At 46.0% G+C, this 25,305-nt stretch overlaps 1 protein-coding gene across 1 annotated transcript in view; it reads left to right on the top strand.

Annotated features, from left to right (window-relative positions):
- Positions 1 to 15,368: 15,368 nt before the first annotated feature.
- The window catches only part of LOC139384557 (early endosome antigen 1-like), a 246,497-nt gene continuing 236,560 nt past the window's right edge, over positions 15,369 to 25,305 (top strand). The window contains exon 1 of the mRNA XM_071129395.1: positions 15,369 to 15,476. Within this exon, the coding sequence (XP_070985496.1) occupies positions 15,372 to 15,476 (105 nt within the window). The 5' untranslated portion in view covers positions 15,369 to 15,371. The remainder of the gene's footprint in view (positions 15,477 to 25,305) is intronic.

The raw sequence follows: 25,305 nt of genomic DNA, 5'->3' as shown, positions 1-25,305 counted from the left end.
GTATGTAAACTTCTGACTTCAACTGTAAGTCCATGACATAGACTGATCAGGTGAATCCAGGTGAAAGCTATGATTCCTTATTGATGTCACTTGTTAAATCCACTTCAATCAGTGTAGATGAAGGGGAGGAGACCTGTTAAATAATCATTTTTAAGCCTTGAGACAATTGTGACATGGATTGTGTGCCATTCAGAGGGTGAATGGGCAAGTCAAAATATTTAAGTGCCTTTGAATGGAGTATGGTAGTAGGAGCCAGGTGCACCGGGTTGTGTCAAGAACTGCAACGCTGCTGGGTTTTTCCACGCTCAAAAGTATCCCATGTGTATCAAGTATCCCATGTGTATCAAGTATCCCATGTGTAACCCTACTTGATACAACTGAGAGAAGCATTGGAGTCAACATGTGCCAGCATCCCTGTGAAACGCTTTTGACAACTTGTAGAGGAATATCCCGACAAATTGAGGCTGTTCTGAGGGCAAAAGGGGGGGTGCAACTCAATATCAGGAAGTTGTTCCTAATGTTTGGGATAGCCAGTGTATATTTCATTGTGTAAGAGCTGTCTCTCAGCAGACATAAACAGAATGTTTTCTTCTCCCTGTCACATTCTCAATCTCCTTTCTGCACTTCCCATGACTGTCTTGTTTCTGAACTTCTCCTTGTTGTTTTCTTTAAGATTTCCTTAAGAATAAGTCATAATACATTTCCCCTGTGATTGTGAATAAGTGGTGGACTTAATGAACCTTTTGTAGGGTGGAATTAGCCTTCCATTTTAGCAATCATCATTTTGTATTTATCTTGGAAAACAGAAATAACATTGGTTCAATTTTAAACTTCTGTGCTCACATACCTGGTACAATGTAATTACATTCCCTTATAGTTTTTCCATAATAGATTTATAATGTCAAGTGTTGCATGGTGAGTCTTCAACAATAAACCTGTCAAGAAGTGGGGAAAAGAGACAGACACTGGCGCTGGGTGATTGAAGGGAAAATGGAGACGCTGCTGGAAGAGACACTCCAGTGTGGATCTTTTTTAATGGAAGCGTATGAATGGGAAGTGCGGCTAGATTGCTGCCCTATTGAAAATCCCCTTCACATTCATTGCGCTCTTTGACCCTGAGGTACGTATCAGAGGCCGAGCATTTATTTCAACACAACATGTTCTCTCATAAAAGTGGCAATCTTGCTGTAACGGCATGAAGGTTTTAGCTCACTGAGTAACAGCACCTGAAATCACACAGACACAAATGGGCCCATCCATGAATGATGGAGGCAGTCCATGTAAAAGCACACGGCACAAAGACAGCCAGGCTGCACTCTCTCTCTAATGATATAATTTCCCTTCCTCCATTCCTGGTAAACAACCACCACTCTCATCTGCTGTATAGGACTCTTTGATGGGGAATACAATAGTCTTTGCTGTTGTATCATGGTGGGATCATCCAGATCCGTTCCATGTCCACGGGTACGTTGTGTTTCAGTGGTCCTAGCCTGGTTTATACAGTTAATATAAGTGCCTGGCTTGGAATCAGCCAGACTACCATTAACCTGAGCAGCACTGTGTGTGGAGGCCTGTGGAACAGCAGCCTTGTGTTCCAGTATTCTGCCATGGGCTTCACAGGGACGCTTTAGTCTGGCCTTGCCCAGCCCTGATAAAGCCCACACTTATCACACATGATTGATTTGTTTACCTATTTGAGGCCGGCCCACTCATCATGTGTCTTATCCCTGACTGATGTGTTCTCATTCTCTCTCCTTCCCCTCCACTCTCACTCTCTTTCCCTTCTCTCTCTTCTGCACACACAGCTTTCTGAGTTGACTTTATATTTATATACATGTGTATATATAAACCCTCACTGTAAAACGACAATACCCAGTCATCATTCTTCTAGCCACCCGGATGCTTGATGTAGGAGGTTGATGTGCTGATAGGATCTGAGGCCTTGGCGAGTTCCATTTCTCATTTGAAGCAGCCAGTCAGACACTCTTAGCCATTGTACTTGATAAGGGCACGGATCGGCTAGGCCGGGTAAAGGACTCCTACAGGTCTCCGGTTAACATGGTGAACAAAAGCCCAGAGTGAATATCCCACCCGACCTCATTCAGCTCTGTAGTAGGGCCTGCTGCTGTGAAAGGATGAGGTTAGAGAGTGATGGCTGTACAATGCATCTCTGGTTTCACTCTACAGTCCTCTTGACACTTCCTCTTAGCCAGGTAGCTAGCAAAGTTCCATCTGGTTTTTCAAGGTTTAAAGACACTTGAAACTTCAGGGTTACAGGCAAGGGTAAACTGTATTTCAATTGAGATTTCTATTGGCCTTCATCACCCAATGTTATCATGATTGATATTTTTTATAATCTCAAGGTCAGTTTTCCTCTGAAACTATCCAATATCTTTTTCAACGTCTATCTGAATCTCATCAGTTGTCAGGGCCTGAATTTAGGTAGAACACTGATTTGAACAAATGTTTCTATTTCTAAACCATTTTTAGAATAGGTTCCCTCTGCCTTCCGGGTGGCGCAGTGGTTAAGGGCGCTGTACTGCAGCGCCAGCTGTGCCATCAGAGTCCTGGGTTCGCGCCCAGGCTCTGTCGTAACCGGCCGCGACCGGGAGGTCCGTGGGGCGACGCACAATTGGCCTAGCGTCGCCCGGGTTAGGGAGGGCTTGGTCGGTAGGGGTGTCCTTGTCTCATCGCGCACCAGCGACTCCTGTGGCGGGCTGGGCGCAGTGTACGCTAGCCAAGGTGGCCGGGTGCACGGTGTTTCCTCCGGCGCATTGGTGCGGCTGGCTTCCGGGTTGGATGTGCGCTGTGTTAAAGAAGCAGCGGCTTGGTTGGTTGTGTATCGGAGGACGCATGACTTTCAACCTTCGTCTCTCCCGAGCCCGTACGGGAGTTGTAGCGATGAGACAAGATAGTAGCTACTACAACAATTGGATACTACGAAATTGGGGAGAAAAAGGGGTAAAATTCCCCCCCCCCCCAAAAAAATAAATAAATAAAAGAATAGGTTCCCTCTGCAAAGTTACGTTTTCAACTAAATTCACGCAAGTGGGCAGGGGAGGAGCATGGGACGGAAGCAATCTTTCCCCAATGAAAGCAGTGCAGGCGAGCCGGATTTCAAGCAAATACGACACACATATATTGTTTATTTTACTATAACTGGATTACATCCAACATCCAAATGTTGTGAATGATATACTGTAACGGTCGTCGTATGAAGGAGAAGGTGAGGACCAAGGTGCAGCGTGGCATGTGTCCATATTTATTAGAATGAACACGGAAATAACAAAAATAACAAAGAGAAATGACCGAAAACAGTTATGGCTGATGCAGACACAACACACAACAGAAAATAATCATCCACGAAACACAATAGAAAACAGGCTCCCTAAATATGGTTCTCAATCAGGGACAACGATTGACAGCTGCCTCTGATTGAGAACCATACCAGGCCAAACACAGAAATAGCAAATCATAGAAAAACTAACATAGACAACCCACCCAAATCACGCCCTGACCATACTAAAACAAAGACATAACAGAAGAACTAAGGTCAGAACGTGACCTATACACTGAGTGTACAAAACATTAGGAACACCGGCTTATTCCATGACAGATTGACTAGGTGAAAGCTAGTGGTGCAATGGATCACATAATTCTCGGCTCGGATCATAAGTCAGATCATTTTTTGGAGTCAAATATAACTTTGCTTTCCATTTATTACTTAAAGAACACTTAAAGCAAGGAACTTTTCAATTAAAAAAAAAATATTAAAATAAAATATTCAATACTCAATTGATCAATTAAAGTGCAATATGAGGCATGATACCTTCTTCCTTTGAACAATAGTGAATGAAAGAAATGTCTGTGTCCACATCATCAAAAAAGTAAAAAAATAAAGAAAAGCAGACCTGAGCTTATAACTTCACATTACTTTTCTAAAAGATGAGGATGTCTACATTATCTGGGGAGAGGGGAGACCTCTTTACAGTCACTATGTCCCCTGCTGTGGAGAACACCCTCTCGCTAGGAAATCAAGTGCCAAGCACAGCCAGGGAGCATCTTGCCATCATGGCAAGATGTTTTTCCATTGTTTTTCCACCATGCCAGTGGATCACCATCCACTGGAATGCCGCTTGCTGCCTTGTAGGATGCCACCTCCTCTTTGATGCTGTTGGCAAACGTCTTGCCTGTGTCCTTGCTCGCAAAGGTCTCCCCGAAAAGCTCCTTCATGGCCAAATTATTTTGAGGAGGAGATGCCTCTGAGTCTGCTCCTGTCGGCTCTGTGGTTTGACCCCGCAGAAAGAAATGACTTGATCTATTAAACTAACTAATTATATATTTTCATATTTCATAGAACTATAATTGTGGCAATAACATTTAATAAAATCCATTATTATTCCAAATAAATGGATGATTCTAATAGCACTGGCAATAGCACTGGCATAGACTAAAATTAGACTATAATTATTATTATTTTATAATTATTATTTAATTCACTCTTATTTTTTATTTTACCTCTTCAGTGGCCACAGTCTCAGTGGTAAAATCACTGTAGGTCCTCTGGCGTAGGGCAGAGTCTAGGTGAGAATGGGACTTGAACAGACAGGGACTTGACCCTTGGATCCAGTGCAGTACATCTATGAAGGTAGTCCTGTACATCAGGGGGGTACCTGGGGTTCAGGTCCTCTCTAATGGCAGCCTTGACATCTCTAGGGATGGTGCTGTCTTCCTCACTTGGGGCCTTGGATTGTCGAATCCTTGTTTTCAGAGGTAGGATCATGGACACAGACGGTGCAGTTTCAGAGCTCAATAGGGTTGTAACCGTTTTGAGGGGTTTGAACACCTGGAGGACCTCCTCTGCCACTTTCACGTCATCATCAGACAAGGTGACGATGTCTTTATTTTTTTTCAGGGTCTTGTCTGTCAGTGCAGAGTATACAGCTGTCTGCTGCTCAAGATAGCACTCCAACATATCATGTGGAGTTCCATCTTGTTGTGACATTGTGTATGAGCTTGTGGGTTGGTAGCTGTAACATTTCTTGCTTGGTCTTAAGCACATGAGCGGCTGTTGCGCTTCGGTGGAAAAAGGAAACCACCTTCCTGATCCTCCCAAGGAGGCGGTCCATCTGGTTCACTGAGATTCCCCTTTGGGATGATAAATTGATCATACGTGCAAAGAAAGCTATCTGTGGCCCCAGTCCAGCCTCTATCACTGCATTTACTTGGTTCTTGGCATTATCTGTGGTGATTGGGTTATTGCTATTGGGCCTCTCTAGCTTCCACTCTGCTACTGCTCCTAGCAGTACCTGCGCCAGATGTGTGCCTGTGCAACTCTCATAGAGGGGGCGTGTCTGTAGCACCGGACTTCACATCTCCCATCTGTGGTGTAGTGAGCAGTCACAGTCACGTAGCTTTCCATTACCCTGGAGGGGTAACAGAGGATGTGGCGAGGGCAACAGAGGATGCCTTGGATAATTCGTTGACAATTTTTATATTTTCACCAGGGTGATGATGCTTTAAATGTGTGGCCATGCTCAATGTATTTCCATGATCATACGGCTTTCTTGTGGCATAATACCTACACACCGTAACGGTGTTGTCCACCACCCTTCTTCCGTCATCATATTTGACAGGGAAGCCAAAATGCTCCAATACATGAGACTTAAATGAAGCGGGAGGCTTTTCCAGTTCTTCAGCTCCTCACTGCTCTTTTTTCTTCTTTGCTTTTTGCTACGCGACCATCCAGGATTGATTCAACAGGCCCCGTTCACGTGAACAGTACACACAACTGCTTTTTTAAAATCATCCCATCAACCTTCAGGCTTCAGAGTAAAACAAGACACATCTGTCTTGTCTTTATCTTGTCACTGCAACTCTGCATCGAGATTTAAGGAATTATTACTTTATAAAGTAACAACGGTATTTCACACTGATGGTTAAACTTTGCGATTGATCTGCGGTTCACATGCGTGCCGAACCGTGGGGGGTGGGGGGGTGGGGGGGTGATCCGTAAGGATCACGGATCAACTACGGTCCGTTACACCACTAGTGAAAGCTATGATCCCTTATTGATGTCACCTATTAAATCCACTTCAGTAAGTGTAGTTGAAGGGGAAAAGTCGGGTTAAAGAAGGATTTTTAAGCCTTGAGACAATTGAGACATGGATTGTGTATGTGTGCCATTAAGAGGTGAATAGGAAAGACAAAATATTAATATCCCTTTGAGCATGGTGTAGTTATTAATTACACTTTGGAATTGTGTATCAATACACCCAGTCACTACAAAGATACAGGCGTCCTTCCTAACTCAGTTGTCGGAGAGGAAGGAAACTGCTCAGGGATTTCATCATGAGTCCTGATTTTTAAACAGTTACAAAGTTTAATGGTTGTGATATGAGAACTGATGATGGATCAACAACATTGTAGTTACTCCACAATACTAACCTAAATGCCGGAGTGAAAAGAAGGAAGCCTGTACAGAATAAAAAATATTCCAAAACATGCATCCTGTTTGCAACAAGACACTTAAGTCATACTGCAAAAAATGTGGCCAAGAAATTAACTTTTTGTCCTGAGTACAAAGCATTATGTTTGGGGCACTGAGTGCCACTCTCATATTTTCAAGCATGGTTGTGGCTGCATCATTTTATGGGTATGCTTGTAGTCATTAAGGACTAGGGAGTTTTTTAGGATAAAAATAAATGAAATAGAGCTAAGCACAGGCAAAATCCTAGATGAAAACCTTGTTCAGACACTGGGAGACGAATTCACCTTTCAGTTGGGCAATAACCTAAAACACAAGGCCAAATCTATACAGAAATTGCTTACCAAGATGACATTGAATGTTCCTGAGTGGCCTAGTTACAGTTTTTACTTAAATCAACTTGAAAAGGACTGTCTAGTAAAGATCAACAATCAACTTGACAGAGCTTGAAGAATTAAAAAAATAATAATGGGCAAATATTGTATAATCCTGGGGCCTCATTTATCAATAATGCATAAAAACTATTCAAAAATTCAACTTACGAGCTTCATACACACACTGCGAGGAGATAATCATTGATAAATACCAGTTGTTCTCAGCCTCCATGCTTGTGCACGACCTTGGCTATTTGCATCTCGAAACACCCCTATTTAACCGTATGTGGTCAAAATCAACCCTTTAAAGCCTGTGGGGAATATACAAAGTACCATGAAATACAACCCAAAAAAAGCTATGAAAAAAAAACTATTTCTGAGACTGACATAGAGGTGCTAGTGTCAGAGGTTGACACTGAGCGAGAGGTTGGCTCACTCAAGTGTGACCAGTAAACATGTGAAACATAGCTACAAAGGCAGGACCATTAGGACAATTCAAGTTTCTTTAGAAATGCCAAATATATTTCAAATGAGTAGGCAACACTCACCAATAAGCCATCCATGCGATGGTGTATGGAAATTGTATGGTACAGTTTGTTTTCATCCAAAACATTGGCTCATCGAGGGATCTGAGATGCCGATTGGCAAACTCCCGCTGAAAAAACAGAGGGTGGATAGCACTTTGATGTGCACCGGAATGGCATGTGTTTGCATTTCTAAAGCCGGTATTAAATCTTCCCAAAAATCCTATTTGATTGGTTTTTGGGAAAAAATATCTAATGAGCCAATCCGTACTTTCTGCAAAAAAGTCCCACCTGTCTCTAAAAACGCATTCTCTGTGAAATGCTGCGTGTGCCAAATCTTCCAACAAATCAAGGTCAGCCATCTCTCATTCCATTTCCCATTATCTTAGTCTTTTATAGTATTTCAATAATTGTTTCACTTTCACATTTGCCTTTAATTGAACAAATTACTGTACTTTATATGGAATATTATTTTAACAAATGCACTGATGTGGTCATATTATGTGATAGGCCTATGCTCCCCTACCAAGCAAAAAGGCAGTAACTGCTCATTTGGTCGAAGATTAGTTAATGTAATTTTTGCTACATTAAATACATTCTTAATCATGTGGATAAGTATCCTGCCTCTATTGTATTGTGTTTTGGAGACAATGGAGGTCATGTTAGTAGTAACTGCATAAAGTTACTGTGAAACCAAGGTAAATAAATGTTCCACGCTATGAGCAGTTTCTGCCTTTCCGCTTGGTAGGGCAGTATAGCCAGCCATGTGTTGCATGCATTCACAATTGAAATACAATGAAATATACAAATTTGCATTCGAAAGGGTTTCAAACTTTCCTGTAAATGTCAGGACATTTTCTGGAATTTTTTCATGGGATGTTAAGCCCTGGCATTTTGTGGATTTTGCTTAAATTCATCATAAAAGTTAGCTTATAACAGTGAACCTCTTTTGTGGGATACATAAGGCAATTCTAGGTCTTGTGGCATATTTTGGTTAAACTATCCTCAATTCAATGGAATTGCAACCCTCTACATGCAGAGTGCATTCTTCCATCACATGTGCAGTGCACTCTTCCATCACATGTACAGCTGATTCTCAAGATCTTGCACACTAATAAGATGCTATTGAGCCCACACTACTACACTGTCTGAGCCAAGGACTACATGCTTTTTGATCACAATACTGGGTGGGGTGAATATATTTTATATGAAATACATAATTTTTTGTTAACTAGTAAATAGTAGCCTACAGAAAAGTGTGTTTAAATCATTTTTCAACTTGTTAACAATTTCTGCTAGTAAGCTTTTGTAACGGTTTTCCGTATGAGAAGGAGAGTCGGACCAAAATGCAGCGTGATTATTGCAATCCATGTTTAATGAAGAAACAAACTAAACACAAACCCTACCAAAAACAATAAACTTAACGAAAACCGAAACAGCCTATACTTGTGTAACCTAACAAAGAACAATGACATCAGGACACTAAGGACAATCACCCACAAACACACAGTGAAACCCAGGCTACCTAAATATGGTTCCCAATCAGAGACAATGACTAACACCTGCCTCTGATTGAGAACCATATCAGGCCAGACATAGAAATAGACAAACAAGACATCCAACATAGAATGCCCACCCAGTTCACGTCCTGACCAACACTAAAACAAGGAAAACACACACGAACGATGGTCAGAACGTGACAGTACCCCCCCTCCAAGGTGCGGACTCCGGACGCACAACTTAAACCTATAGGGGAGGGTGTGGGTGGGCATCTGTCCGCGGTGGCGGCTCTGGCGCTGGACGTGGACCCCACTCCATAATAGTCTTTGTCCACCTCCTTAGCGTCCCTAGATAGGTGACCCTCCTAAGAGACAGCTCGGGACAGAGAGGAAGCTCGGAACAGAAGGACAGCTCGGGACAGAGGTAGCTCGGGACTGATGGGTATCTCAGCACTGAGAGGAAGCTCAGCACTGAGAGGAAGCTCAGGCAGGTGGTTGGATCCGGCAGATCCTGGCTGGCTGGCGGTTCTGGAAGATCCTGGCTGACTGGCGGATCCGGAAGATCCTGGCTGACTGGCGGATCCGGAAGATCCTGGCTGACTGGCGGATCCGGAAGATCCTGGCTGACTGGCGGATCCGGAAGATCCTGGCTGACTGGCGGATCCGGAAGATCCTGGCTGACTGGCGGATCCGGAAGATCCTGGCTGACTGGCGGATCCGGAAGAGTCTGGTCGACTGGCGGATCCGGAAGAGTCTGGTCGACTGGCGGATCCGGAAGATCCTGGCCGACTGGCGGATCCGGAAGATCCTGGCCGACTGGCGGATCCGGAAGATCCTGGCTGACTGGCGGATCCGGAAGATCCTGGCTGACTGGCGGATCCGGAAGATCCTGGCTGACTGGCGGATCCGGAAGATCCTGGCTGACTGGCGGATCCGGAAGATCCTGGCCGACTGGCGGATCCGGAAGATCCTGGCCGACTGGCGGATCCGGAAGATCCTGGCCGACTGGCGGATCCGGAAGATCCTGGCCGACTGGCGGATCCGGAAGATCCTGGCCGACTGGCGGATCCGGAAGATCCTGGCCGACTGGCGGATCCGGAAGATCCTGGCCGACTGGCGGATCCGGAAGATCCTGGCCGACTGGCGGATCCGGAAGATCCTGGCCGACTGGCGGATCCGGAAGATCCTGGCCGACTGGCGGATCCGGAAGATCCTGGCCGACTGGCGGATCCGGAAGAGTCTGGCCGACTGGCGGATCCGGAAGAGTCTGGTCGACTGGCGGATCCGGAAGAGTCTGGTCGACTGGCGGATCCGGAAGAGTCTGGTCGACTGGCGGATCCGGAAGAGTCTGGTCGACTGGCGGATCCGGAAGAGTCTGGTCGACTGGCGGATCCGGAAGAGTCTGGTCGACTGGCGGATCCGGAAGAGTCTGGTCGACTGGCGGATCCGGAAGAGTCTGGTCGACTGGCGGATCCGGAAGAGTCTGGTCGACTGGCGGATCCGGAAGAGTCTGGTCGACTGGCGGATCCGGAAGAGTCTGGTCGACTGGCGGATCCGGAAGAGTCTGGTCGACTGGCGGATCCGGAAGAGTCTGGTCGACTGGCGGATCCGGAAGAGTCTGGTCGACTGGCGGATCCGGAAGAGTCTGGTCGACTGGCGGATCCGGAAGAGTCTGGTCGACTGGCGGATCCGGAAGAGTCTGGTCGACTGGCGGATCCGGAAGAGTCTGGTCGACTGGCGGATCCGGAAGAGTCTGGTCGACTGGCGGATCCGGAAGAGTCTGGTCGACTGGCGGATCCGGAAGAGTCTGGTCGACTGGCGGATCCGGAAGAGTCTGGTCGACTGGCGGATCCGGAAGAGTCTGGTCGACTGGCGGATCCGGAAGAGTCTGGTCGACTGGCGGATCCGGAAGAGTCTGGTCGACTGGCGGATCCGGAAGAGTCTGGTCGACTGGCGGATCCGGAAGAGTCTGGTCGACTGGCGGATCTGGAAGAGTCTGGTCGACTGGCGGATCTGGAAGAGTCTGGTCGACTGGCGGATCTGGAAGAGTCTGGTCGACTGGCGGATCTGGAAGAGTCCGGTCGACTGGCAGATCTGGAAGAGTCCGGTCGACTGGCAGCTCTGGCTGCTCCATGCTGACTGGCTGCTCCATGCTGACTGGCTGCTCTGGCTGCTCCATGCTGACTGGCTGCTCCATGCTGACTGGCTGCTCTAGCTGCTCCATGCTGACTGGCGGCCCTGGCTGCTCCATGCTGACTGGCGGCCCTGGCTGCTCCATGCTGACTGGCGGCCCTGGCTGCTCCATGCTGACTGGCGGCCCTGGCTGCTCCATGCTGACTGGCGGCCCTGGCTGCTCCATACTGACTGGCGGCCCTGGCTGCTCCATGCTAACTGGCAGCTCTGGCAGCTCCTTGCAGACTGGCAGCTCTGGCGGCTCCTTGCAGACTGGCAGCTTTGGCGGCATCCTGCAGACAGGCAGCTCTGGCGGCTCCTTTCAGACTGGCAGCTCCTTGCAGACTGGCAGCTCCTTGCAGACTGGCAGCTCCTTGCAGACTGGCAGCTCCTTGCAGACTGGCAGCTCCTTGCAGACTGGCAGCTCTATGCAGACTGGCAGCTCTATGCAAACTGGCAGCTCTATGCAGACTGGCAGTTCTGAACAGGCGGGAAACTCCGGCAGCGCTGTAGAGAAGGAAGGTTCTAACAGCGCTAAACAGGCGGGAGACTCCGACAGCGCTGGAGAGGAGGAGGGCTCCGACAGCGCTGGACAGGCGAGGCGCACTGTAGGCCTGATGCGTGGTGCTGGCACTGGTGGTACTGGGCCGAGGACACGCACAGGAAGCCTGGTGCGGGGAGCTGCTACCGGAGGGCTGGGGTGTGGAGGTGGTACTGGAAAGACCGGACCGTGCAGGCGTACTGGAGCTCTTGAGCACCGAGCCTGCCCAACCTTACCTGGTTGAATGCTCACGGTCGCCCTGCCAGTGCGGCGAGGTGGAATAGCCCGCACTGGGCTATGCAAGCGAACCGGAGACACCGAGCGCAAGGCTGGTGCCATGTAAGCCGGCCCAAGGAGATGCACTGGGGACCAGCTGCGTAGAGCCGGCTTCATGGCATTAGGCTCGACGCTCAATCTAGCCCGGCCGACACGCGGAGCTGGAATATACCGCACCGGGCTATGAACCCGCACTGGAGACACCGTGCGCACCACTGCATAACACGGTGCCTGTCCGGTCTCTCTAGCCCCCCGGTAAGCACAGGGAGTTTGCGCAGGTCTCCTACCTGGCGTAGCCATACTCCCTGTTAGCCCCCCCCCCAAGAAATTTTTGGGGCTGGCTCTCAGGCTTCCATCCGCGTCGCCGTGCTGCCTCCTCATACCAGCGCCTCTCCGCTTTCGCCGCCTCCAGTTCTTCTTTGGGGCGGCGATATTCTCCTGGCTGAGCCCAGGGTCCTCTTCCTTCTAATTCGTCCTCCCATGTCCATACCTCCTCTTTGGGCTGCTCCTGTTGCCTCTTCTCCTGCTGCACCTTTGGGCGGCTACACTCCCCTGGTTTAGCCCAGGGTCCTCTCCCGTCGAGGATTTCCTCCCATGTCCAGAAATCCTTATTGCGCATCTCCTCGCACTGCTCCTGCCTGTTGACACGCTGCTTGGTCCTTTTGTGGTGGGTGATTCTGTAACGGTTTTCCGTATGAGAAGGAGAGTCGGACCAAAATGCAGCGTGATTATTGCAATCCATGTTTAATGAAGAAACAAACTAAACACAAACCCTACCAAAAACAATAAACTTAACGAAAACCGAAACAGCCTATACTTGTGTAACCTAACAAAGAACAATGACATCAGGACACTAAGGACAATCACCCACAAACACACAGTGAAACCCAGGCTACCTAAATATGGTTCCCAATCAGAGACAATGACTAACACCTGCCTCTGATTGAGAACCATATCAGGCCAGACATAGAAATAGACAAACAAGACATCCAACATAGAATGCCCACCCAGTTCACGTCCTGACCAACACTAAAACAAGGAAAACACACACGAACGATGGTCAGAACGTGACAGCTTTTGCTACCATGTAGGTTTTAGCTTGCTTGAGCCTGCTAACTGAGGAGTGTTAATACACCTGTTTCATACATGTCTCATTTTAAAACATTTATCTTACAAAGGAGTTGTTTAATCTAACTACGAAACTATTTATCTACATGGAATTGTATCTGTTGTTTGATTTTTAATCATTTTTTCCTAATCTTTACAGGACAATGCCACGGGCACTATCTGATGTGTGGAGACATTTCCTTCTAATGTAGAAGGAAAAGCTGTGTACATTTGCAAATACTATGCCAAACCATATGTGAAGAATGCAACAAAGATGCAGAACAATCTGGCCAAGTGCATAAAGTTCCCTCAGCGCTCACAACAAGCAACCTCTGACAAGTCCTTCTACTTCTATTAGAGGTGAAAATGATGAATCAGACACCTTATCGATAGCAACAGCTCATGATCCTCCTGGAATCAGAAGTGTTTTTGATGCAATGGAGGAATGTAGTCAGAGAAATGCTGATGAATGTCTTGCTCAAGCTGTGTATGCAACTGGTTCACCTCTGATGCTCACAGGCAATGTGTATTGGAAGAGATTACTGAATGTTCTTCGCCCAGCATACACCCCTCCAACCAGACATGCTTTATCCACTCATTTGCTGGATGCAGAGTTCATCATAGTTCAAGTGAAGGTCAAGCAAATCATAAAGAAAGCAGACTGTATTGCAATCATCTCTGATTGGTGGTCGAATGTTCATGGGCAAGGAATAATTAACTACACAATCTCCACCCCTCAACCAGTATTCTAGAAGAGCACAGACACAAGGGACAACAGACACACCGGTCTCTACATTGCAGATGAGCTGAAGGCAGTGACCTTGGACCACAGAAGGTATTTGCATTGGTGACAGACAATGCTGCGAACATTAAGGCTGCTTGGTCTAAAGTGGAGGAGTTCTACCCTCACATTACACCCATTGGCTGTGCTGCTCATTCATTGAATCTTCTCCTCAGGGACATCTTGGCACTGAAAACAATGGATACACTCTACAAGAGAGCCAAGGAAATGGTTAGGTATGTGAAGGGTCATCAAGTTATAGTGCAGAGATCAACAAGGCCTATGGTGTCATCACTACCGTGATGGATCTGGACCACCTTGGCCTGGATCTGGACAAGGTTCTTGGCAGTCTGGCGAAGTACACTTCCAAGCAAGGGCTTTGGGATGGAGATGCAATTTTGCAGTCGTGCCAACATATCTCATATCTGAGGCTCTTTCCCCTGTTGCCTCTATCATCCTCCAAATCCCATCACCTCAGAGCGCAACTGGTCCTTGTTTGGGAACACACACACCAAAGCACACAACTGGCTGACCAATACAAGGGTTGAAAAATTGGTGGCCACTGGGGAACTTTGAGGCTTTTTGGGCCTGACAACGAGCAGTATATTTTTCCCATTCACTAGGCTACACTTGACAAGCAATTCACTTATTCCATTATTTGGCACTGTGCATACGCATAGTCATGTACATTTACGCACACTCTCAAGCAAACGTTCATATTGATAAATCTCACACTTCACGTGGAAATAATCCAATGTATGGTTTACGTACAAACTTGTGCCCACAAATAATTGATAAATGAGGCCCAAGGTGTGCAAAGCTCTTAGAGACTTACCCAGAAAGACTCACAACTATAATCGTCGCCAAAGGTGCTTTTACAAAGTATTGACTTGGGTGTGAGTACTTATGTAAATTAGATTTTTTATGTATTCAATTTTCAATAAATTAGCAAACATTTCAAAAAATATGTTTTCACTTTGTCATTATGGGGTATTGTGTGTAGATGGGTGAGAAACAAATATATTGAAACCATTTTGAATTCCGGCTGTAACACGACATAATGTGGAATAAGTCAAGGGGTATGAATACTTTCTGAAGGCACTGTATTCTTGTCATATTCACCAGTCAACTCAAAAGTTATTTCAACTTCAACCAGTGAATGCTAGAGATGAAAATGCATATTTTTAAGGGGTATGCAGTAGGTTGATAACGATATCACCAAAGTATGTTGTCTCAGACATTTCAAACAACATTCCCAGCTAATGAGAAAACAGTCATTTAAGAGAATGAACCAGATTTAAGAAGGCAACTCTGGGTCTAAACAGCAGATTTTGTGGGATTTTTACATCCGTACCCCAGTACGACCCACGTGGCCCAGTGAATGTCACTCCGTGAGGGACTATAAGATCCCAAAAGATTATAACAATAAATGCCTCTTGATAATCAGATTTTCTCTGCACTGTGTAGGTTTATTGTTAGCATATTATATGCTAATTGAGGGTGAAATTGATTGTAGCTACACTCCTGATTCTGATTGCATAAACAACTTTTTACAGATTTACTTTGTTTTCAACTCATTTTTGACTTGTATTTGTATTCACAGTGGAGAAATGGCAGACCATTACAGGGATGCACAGACACACCTGTCTACCCAGGATGCTATACTTCAGCAGCTCAAAGAGGCCTGTCTATCTCAGCAGGAAGCCCAGGTTAAAGTAAGTATCCTGCACCTCCACTCAGCTCCATTCACTGTTTGAAACAACATCCGAGGAACTGGCCGTTACTGCAAGGAGCGGTAGACTACTGACTCCTACTAGTTGTGTATTATGGAGACCGAGTTAATGCCCACTATTCATGCTGTCAGATTGACCGAAGAAAGGCCAATTATATTTTCCACCAATTTTTACATAGATGTACCCCATCTCTCATTCTGTGTGTGTGTGTGTGTCTTCTACTTGACTGCACTGGACCCCTCTCGGAGCACAGTACGTATCCCAGACCTCTCACGCTTGACGAACCAGAGACAAAAAGTGCCAGGGGGTGAACACGTCCACTGGCTGCATTTTGCATGCACCACCTACCAGAGTAGAGTGGTTGGATACCCGCACACACACACAAACACACATACACACATCTCTAATGAGTGTGGGCCTGAAACACAAACCACCCCTGGGGGAACCCGGCACTCTGTTATGTTAACTACTGCATGCAATCTCCACTAAAGTAGTGTAAGCAGAAAGTTGAATTATCCACACCGGCGGGGGGGGGGGGGGTAATTAAGAGTGTCTTGTACTTCCTTCATAATTCATTGGCATTAAAGGCCTGGTGTGTTTTTTGTGTGGTAAACAGAGCTGGCACATGATGTGGCGAGAGATTAGGCAACATGACGGTTGTGCCCAGAATGGTCATGTTCTCTCATTTAGCCTGCGGGCAGCTGGGGGGACAGAGGGTGGTGTGGAAGGAGGGGATGGGATGGTGGTTAGGGTTAGTCTGCTTCACCTGGTCTTGTAACTTACCCCTCCCTCACATCTGTCCTAACTCCCACCCCCATTGCCATGTCATGAGAGGACCTATGCCATAACTAGGTCACCACCTGTATTTAAAATTGATTACATTTGGATTTTTTTCTGACTGGCCTACACACATAATACCCCATAATGTCAAAGTGGAATTATGTATTTCGAAATTTAAAAACATTTATAAAAAGTGAAAATCTGAAATGTCTTGAGTCAGTAAGTTGTCAACCCCTTTGTTATGGCAAGCATAAATAAGTTCAGGAGTAAAAATGTGCTTAACAAGTCCCATAATAAGTTGCATGGACTGTTCACTAATAGAGTTTAACATGATTTTTGAATGACTACCTCACCTTTGTACCCCACATATAGAAAGCGTTATGTTTGGGGGCAAGTCCAATACAACACATTACCAATACAACACGGTACCACTCTGCATATTTTCAAGCATAATGGTGGCTGTATCATGTTATGGGAATGCTTGTAATCATTAATTAAGGACTGGGGAGTTTTTCAGGATTAAAAAGAAATGGAGCTAAACACAGCAAAATCCTAGAGGAAAACCTGTTTCAGTCTGCTTTCCACCAGACGCTGGGATATTAATTCACCTTCCAGCAGGACAATAACCTAAAATTGCCAAATCTACAATGTAGTGGCTCACCAAGAAGACCGTTAATGTTCCTGAGTGGCCGAGTTACAGTTTTGACTTAAATCTTAAATCTACTTGAAAATCTACAGCAAGATCTACAAGATCTACAGTGATATGAATACTTTCTGAAGGCACTGTATTATGTTGAGTACATTCTCTGAACATATTGTCAATATAATGTTCTGAGAAGGTTACAAGCCAACCTTGCATTTTTTCCATTGTACAATGTATCGAATAGACTTCAGTTAGATGATACGTGAGCCTGTTTCATTCGAATAGACAAGGCAGAGAAGTATTCATATAAATGATCCTCAACTTCTAGTGATTAGACCATGATGGTGTTTGTTATAGAATTTGCAAAAGGGTCCTGGTAATTTGGATAAAAGTCTTAATTGGCGTGTGATAGATTGACTGGGCTCAGAGTTTAGACGGAAGGCGGCAGACGATGGCAAGGCTTTAGAGAGGATATTGATTGTGCGTACTTACAAACGCTCCCACCCAAACTAAGAGGAGGGCTTAAAAGTGCAAGGCAAATTGGTCACGACTTGTCAATCATTTACACTAAGATGTATGCTGAGGGATTGGCTGCTTCAACTCCAGACTGCTCCTTTTAATGGAAAAGAGAAAAGGCTGAATTCAGAGGAATCTTTATAGATCTGTCTTTTTACTACAACCCCCTCCATTCAGAGACAAATGGGATTAGCTCAACTAATTGAACTTTTTAAATGACTCTGGATCTGAGCACTATGTCATCAGTATCTAAGTGGTTATTGGACCAGAATGAGGTAAGGGACATTCTGTGTTGTGGGATTCTTCAACCGTACATCACACATACCATGTAATATGCTCGGCTGTGGTTAGAACTAGTGAGAAACTGCCCTTTTGGAGAAGCTCAGAGAACTATCAATAACAGTACATTCATTAATGCACACACACATTTGTACATTTCTCTGTGTAACTGCTTATGTCTACTGGAGAGACGAGCAGAGAGCTGCAGTACGTTGGAGCTCTCAGCGCTCTGATTCCATCTGTCAGGTTCCTGAACCGCCGGCCCACTCCAGCCCACCAGGCCGACCCCTCCCCCACACAGCCCACTGCTCTATACAACACAAGAAGTCAACCCAGAGCTGTTTAAAAGGTCAGCAGGACTACACTACAGCCAGCCTTAACATTTGATTGGCAGAGGTAAATATCACAGAGTGGTTGAGATGGGCCGAGTCCTCGTGCACTGCTTCAACGAGAAATGTGAATGGGAGATACGCTGGGTTGCTTCCTCCGGGTGAACTCCTATTCACTGGGTCTTCTTTTAACAGGGCTTTACTGAAGCTGTATAGACCTTTTGGGTTATTATTAGTCTCTCACTACAGACTACCATTCATTGTCTCTGACAGCATCCTGTTTTGATATGCAGATAAATGCTGGCTGGTCAAATTGCTAGTTATGTTTATATGGAGGTGGACAACCTTGAGGTTTGTGTGTACGTGCGTTTGTGCGTATAGTTAAATGATTAATCTGGTGTGGGTGTGTATTGTGTTGTGACCTCAAGGACAGGAGGCCAGTCCCTTCCCCTCCTTCCCCCCTCCGCCTCTCCAGCCCGCTCCCTCTGGCCAACGCCTTGTGTGCAGCGTGCTCTGGCGGCTAAAGGCGCTCGTTAAAGGCCATAACTTATCTCACGTTTGAAGCTAATGGGAGGAATACTGGCCGCAGTGAAAAAGAAATGACATTTCTACCCCCCCTCTCTCCCTGCCCTCCTAACCTGCAGCGTAATATAGCAGCGGTGAGGGTATGCATTACAGATCTGAGGCCTTAGAATTTATCTGTGCTGCGCTACGCTGACTGATGCATTTGAAAATAATGTACTGGAGCCGGAGCATAACAGGGACCCCGTAACTAATGGAGAGCTCTCGCCCCGTGGCCGCCACTGTATATCATTCAGCTGTACTACCTCATCAAGCCCCGGCCCTGCACACAATCCTCTGCAGGCAGGCAGACAGGCAGGCAGGCAGGCAAGGCTCCCAGACCAGCAGCTCACTGGCTACAGCAGCAGAGGACCTGCAATATATCCCCTCTCCGTCCTTCCTTCTTTCTCTCTTTTTAATTGTCACTCTCTCTCATGATGCCCTCTTACTAATTAATACATAAGCCTACCTTCATAATGTGCTGTCGTTGCTCTCTGTGAACGAGGAACCGTAATAACCGTTCAGATTGATGCGTCAAAGTCTACTCTGAAGGCCATCATTGTGTTTCCTCCATAATAACTGAGACATTTTGAGGCCAAGTTACTGAGTCATTTTCATTTGACCGATCAGATATCAGAGCATAAGACATACTGTATCTGCGGCATTAAAACAAATGTAACATTTTTGTCACCTGCGCTAGTTCAGTGAAATGTAACCTTTATTTAATTAGGCAAGTCAGTTAAGAACAAATTCTTATTTACAATGACGACCTACTGGGGAATAGTGGGTTAACTGCCTTGTTCAGGGGCAGAACGACAGATTTTTACCTTGTCAGCTCAGGGATTCGAGCCAGCAACCTTTCAGTTACTGGCCCAACGCTTTAACCACTAGGCTACCTGCTATTATATATTTTAAAATAAAAAAGTAAAGTAGAACAAAAACACGTGAAATATAAATAAAAAGACCACGAGAAAGTAAGTAAGCTATATACAGAGTCAGTTCCAGGGTTAGTGCCAATACCATATTTACAATGTGCAGGGATCCTGGAGTGGTAGGTTTAGATATGTGTAGGGGTAAGGTGACTAGGCAACAGGATATATGTACGATGTACAGTGGCAAGGGCTGTTCTCTATAATGGTTGAAAATGCAAAAACATTTGAAACATTGGTGGAGTGGGCCAGATCAGAGTAGATAAACAGGAGTATCACTTTTCAAGCATAATATAACTGCTTGATCATTTATCTTTTAGGCCTCCTATTTCCTCTCACTTGTTTCACATCCATTTTCACAGCCCATTTTTATTTAATGGTGTTTATGTTTAATAGCTGTATCAGACAGCAGCCACTCACTGCCCTTTTCCAGCCAAATCAAGGTAAAGAAAGAGGGAAAGGCCAAATGAATTCCATCCAGCGAGAGGTCAGAGAGACAGACAGAGAGTACATAGCAATGCCTTTTCCCCAGTAGGCAGGGAGATACGATGCTAATAAGATCATAAGAGAAGAGGAGAGGCCGCACCCCCGGGTCGACCATAAAGAGTTTCAGTATATATTTTTTAAAGAAAACGTCCTGAAAAAATTATGATGTCTGCTTTGAAATGCATTAATAATCGGGAGTGGACTGTTTTGTTCTAGTATAGGAAATAGGATTGAAATTCCCTTGTCTTGGGGAGGGCAGGCGTGGGCGAGAGGGGGGTGGTGGTCGGGAGTTGGGGCCTTTAAAGAAAAGGCAGAGGGTGGAATGTGAAGTGTGTTGGTGTGAATGAGGTTGAGGAGGCCTCTTCCTTCCTGCTCTCCTTCCATCTGCTTTCCGTCCAGGTGTACAGGGCAGGGGGAAGAGAAGACAGGAAGAGGCTCTCATTATTGCTGGTTTTCGTTTTCTCTTAATGGAATGCTCTGGATGGTGGTGGGTGTTTGAACCCTCTGCATGTCTCCCATGTTCCCCCCTCCGTGATAACACCTGTTCTCTAACAAAGATGCCTCTGACTCACTCACGGGAAGAGAGGAAGGAATATGAGGAATATTTGAACAAATAACATATATCTTAGAGCATGATGAAAAACACTTGAAAACTTTGTCTTTCTCTCCCCTTCTATCCTAATTGGAAATTCATTGAATACCTAATGAAATGAAAACGGAAGGATGTGTGCTGTTTTTCTCCCTTTCTTATATAATACATCAGAACATTTTGGTGCTGTGCCAACTTTGTAATACAGTAGAATCCTTATTATTTAAAGTGTAATATAATTATAATACTTTCGTTGGAAAATGCATTGCGGTGTATAATGAAGTGCAGTCTCAAGCAGATTTTCAGACGTCAGCATTCCCGCTGCCTAATCTCTCTGTATATACATATAGGCAACAGCTCTGGGCTGTTTCCATACTGAAGACCCGGCCCACTGTCTAAAATAGGGGAAATACCTGTTTGTCATCACAAATACTTAATTCACTTAAATTAATTTGAGTAACTCGGCTGTAATCTTAGTAAGGTATTACTAATTAGATTTCCTTATTGGATTTTTTTGTTGTTGGTTTCGGTCCTAATCAATGCATTTTTATTCACTTTCATTACATTTTGTCACACCGTCAAGCGTTATGATCCAGATATCTGTAGGACTAGTACTTTATATGGAGACAGATGGCCGAGGTCCCTATAGTTGGTTGGTTGGATTGACTGAGTGATTGATGTAAATAATAGATTGGCTCATCCATCCTCCAGTAGTTGTGAGGATCCAGGGAGAGAGCTCCAGGGCTTGGCCTTGTGTCGATGTCACTGAGAGGCAGGCAGGCAGGACGCCCGGACAGACTGGGATTTCATTGTGACTGAGCATGTGCGGCTGGCTGGTGGTTTCAGTGTTGTGTCAGGCTAAGGCAGGGGGGTGGCCAGCCATGGGGAAGCGGTTGATCAGGTTGGTCAGACCTATTTCTGACTGACTTCCTATGTGAGGGGAGATGGGCCGTGTGAGGTGGCACTGACCAGGACAGAAGGTGACCCTGGGGAGGGAGTATAGGTACTGTAGGCAGAGCAGCAGATCGAAACTGAGCCACTGACCAGGACAGAGAAGGTGACCCTGGGGAGGGAGTATAGGTACTGTAGGCAGAGCAGCAGATCGAAACTGAGCCACTGACCAGGACAGAGAAGGTGACCCTGGGGAGGGAGTATAGGTACTGTAGGCAGAGCAGCAGATCAGAACTGAGCCACTGACCAGGACAGAGAAGGTGACCCTGGGGAGGGAGTATAGGTACTGTAGGCAGAGCAGCAGATCAGAACTGAGCCACTGACCAGGACAGAGAAGGTGACCCTGGGGAGGGAGTATAGGTACTGTAGGCAGAGCAGCAGGTCAGAACTGAGCCACTGACCGGTCAGTCCACCTAGAGGGAGATGGAGCTTCTCGTAAACCCATCGTCACTCTGTGTTTGACTATGTCTGGACACAGGCCTGGTTCTGTTTCAACCCCACACTGAAACCTCTTCAGCAGCAGCCCAATGGTTGAACTTCAGTTAGTATGGCTCTAAAGCACTCTTCACTGGGCTGGGAACCTGGCACTCTCACTAAGCAAACAGTAGATGGGCCCTACTCTTCTCTGCCTAAATAGTCCTCTCTCATGGCATTGTGATCCAGCCAGCCAGGTCCACCTAAAGCGCTGTAATGGCTGTGTGAAAAGGGTTTGCTGGGAATGGTTTTAAACAGTGGAGAGCTCTGAAGAGGCCGACGGTCGGACAGATATCACCTAACAGCCTGCCGTTAAAAGGTTGACTGTGCCGTGCTGGAATGGAGGTGTCCTATTGTCGGCCCAATTTCAGCTAATCCATCACGCCTGATTGTTTGCTGAAGTGCACATTTGGGGTGGACATTCATTAGTCCTCCACTGGAGGTTTATACCATGATGTCCTTTATTTTGGTATTTTTCAACTGTTTTTTTCTTTTCTTCTTTTTTACATGGGCTATCATTTATAATTTCCCCAAGCTACTGAATCTCATCTACTCTGGCTTAATTTAGACCGCCCTCCCAACATCAGAGTGCATATCCTATTTTTTGGGGACGCTTACAAATAACATGGAGCATCTCAATGTGAAAGCATTATCCAAATTGCAATTGGTAAATGTTGCGCTAGATTTATTTTGGTACCCCATCTGCAACAGCCTCAGTACCCAGACACAGTCTCTGTCTGCCCCCCCGCCCCCCGGCCTGTGCTTTGATGTGGGTTATCAGTGAGCCCCATCCTCCCAGACCCTCCATGTCAGCACCTTTTGATGTAGCCTATGTGCACTTCCAAATATAATTTTTAATAAGGAGTCATTATCATTTAGATTTCTTGCTGAATGAGAAGAGTGACCTCTGGTATTTATCTGGTGAGGGGGTCATGGTGATGATGTGTGTATGGTGCTGTGGTAGTGGCAGACAGACAGATATGGCTCATTGACATTAAGCCAAACTGCTTACTATGTGCATTCTGGGAAGATTGGGTGGAAGCCACTTATATGGGGAGCTGTATATGGTGGCAGTCATTCACATCTCTTATGTGTCTGGTAATCAGAATATCTTCTCTAGCAGTTCCCTGAGTAAGTCAGTTTGGGTCTAAGCCCTCTGGTCTGCATACTAGTAGTTAAATAAATCAGTAGTGATTTAGAACTGTAGATGTAGCTTGTTGGAGATGCGTGTGTGTACGTACGTATGTAGTGGTGCGTAGACTTATTATGAAGCTCACCTGCCCTGAATAATGGCATTACAGAGCAGGTTGGGGACTGGCCTTGGCTGTGTTGGTGTCACGCCCTGGCCATAGAGAGGCTTTTATTCTCTATTTTGGGTAGGCAATGGTGTGACTAGGGTGGGTATTCTAGTTTCTTTAATTGTTTTTTGTATTTCTTTGGTTTAGGCTGAGTGTGGTTCCCAATCAGAGGCAGCTGTCTATCGTTGTCTCTGATTGGGAATCATACTTAGGTAGCCTGTTTTCCCACCTATGTTGTGGGATCTTGTTTTTTTCGGTGCTCTGAGAAAATAAAGAATCATGAACACGTACCACGCTGCACCTTGGTCTATTTCTTCAGACGAACGTTACAGTTGGACTGTGTAAGGCAGGGAGGGTAGCAGCTGCGCCCTCACACACAACAAGGCTCCTCTAATTTGGCAGAGCTCACCATGGACTCCCTCCACCTCGTTGAAGGAGAGTCTCAAGAACTAATATCATCCTGTTTTTATCAGGCAGTGAGCGAGCAGAGAGAAGTCCTAAGGCCCTGACAGGACAAAGAGCCTCTCCACACGCCTACCTCTTTAATATCTTTCTGCGGACCAGGACGCAATTAGCATGTTAATGAAGGGATCTGAAACCTTTAAAGATCAAGACAATAGGAGTCCTTTCTGGGCGCCTGAAGATAACAAATAACCTTTAATGGAAATTACCAGATGATATGTACAGTGTTTATCGTGTGAAATACTCATTTTTAAGAGTAATCTACGAAACGCTGGCGTTTATCATTTTCTTTATGCTTTTGAGCCCCATGCCTGCCTCTAGCTTATTTTGGTTAATTACATTGAGGACATTTTATGCTTGTCTCTTTTAAAAACGTCTTGCGTATTCTCCCTGCCCTACTTGATGTTGGTGCATGCTGGCTAAGCTGCGAGAGGATCATTTAGGAGCCCTGGTGCTGCAGCTTTGTCACAGCGGTGAGAGATCAAAGAGACCCCAAATGCTCAGATTCAGGAAGAAGAATACCAAATCACACTGGTCTCCTGGGCAGGCCTGGTGTTGGTAGCATTGGGTCAAACTCAAGATAATGATGAGTGTGTTACAGCCCCTTTAAAACAACACAGATGTTCACACATGTCCATGATGCAGTGGGAACCTGCTGGACTGGGCTGATCCTGTGTAGGTGTAGAGGGTTAGTATTAGTACAGGTGGTAATGTAATAATATATGCCATTTAGCAGACGCTTTTATCCAAAGTGACATAGTCATGCGCGAAGACATTTTACATATGGGTGGTCCTGGGAATCGAACCCACTATTTTGGTGTTGCAAGCGTCATGCTCTACCAACTGAGCTCCAGAGATGGTAGATGCAACAACAAGGCCTTGATGCAACGGTTCGATGTGAACAAATAAATGGGTTGAAAGGCAACCCCTGGCAGAGGGCAGGTAGAGGAGTGAGCTTCAGATGGGGTTGGGAGAGGCAACACTGCTGGGTTCAAAACACCTGTGTGAAGATGACACTGGAGGGACTCTACAGAGAACCCCTGATTCACTGTTCAGTCAGACCAGTTAAGCAGAGGCATCCTGGAAACACACGTATGTACACACACACACACGCACGCACGCACACACGCCATGCTGAGACGATACCCTGCAGCGTAAGCAGCACCCCAGCTCTCTGCATGAACTGCCACAGATCCAGACAGACAGGCCCAGCCTCTCTCTACTCCTCTCATCTACCTATCTCATCCTTCCCTCCTTTACTCTCTCCTCCTCCTCTCTCCTCCCCCCTATCTCTTCTACTCCTCCCCTCCTCTCCTCTCTCCTCCCCATCTCCTCTCCTCCTTATCGCCATAATTTCTCCCCTTCATTTCTCCTCCTCCCCATCTCCTCTCCTCCCTTGCTCTTCTATTCCTCCCCATCTTCTTTCCTCCCCATCTCCTCCTCCCTATCTCACCTCCTCTTCCCTATCTCACCTCCTCCCCATCTCCTCTCCTCCTCCCTATCTCCTATCCTCC

This window comes from Oncorhynchus clarkii, chromosome 26, assembly GCF_045791955.1.
Source record: "Oncorhynchus clarkii lewisi isolate Uvic-CL-2024 chromosome 26, UVic_Ocla_1.0, whole genome shotgun sequence".
NCBI classification, from domain to species: Eukaryota; Metazoa; Chordata; class Actinopteri; order Salmoniformes; family Salmonidae; genus Oncorhynchus; species Oncorhynchus clarkii.
This window is presented reverse-complemented; position numbering and strand designations above follow the sequence as displayed.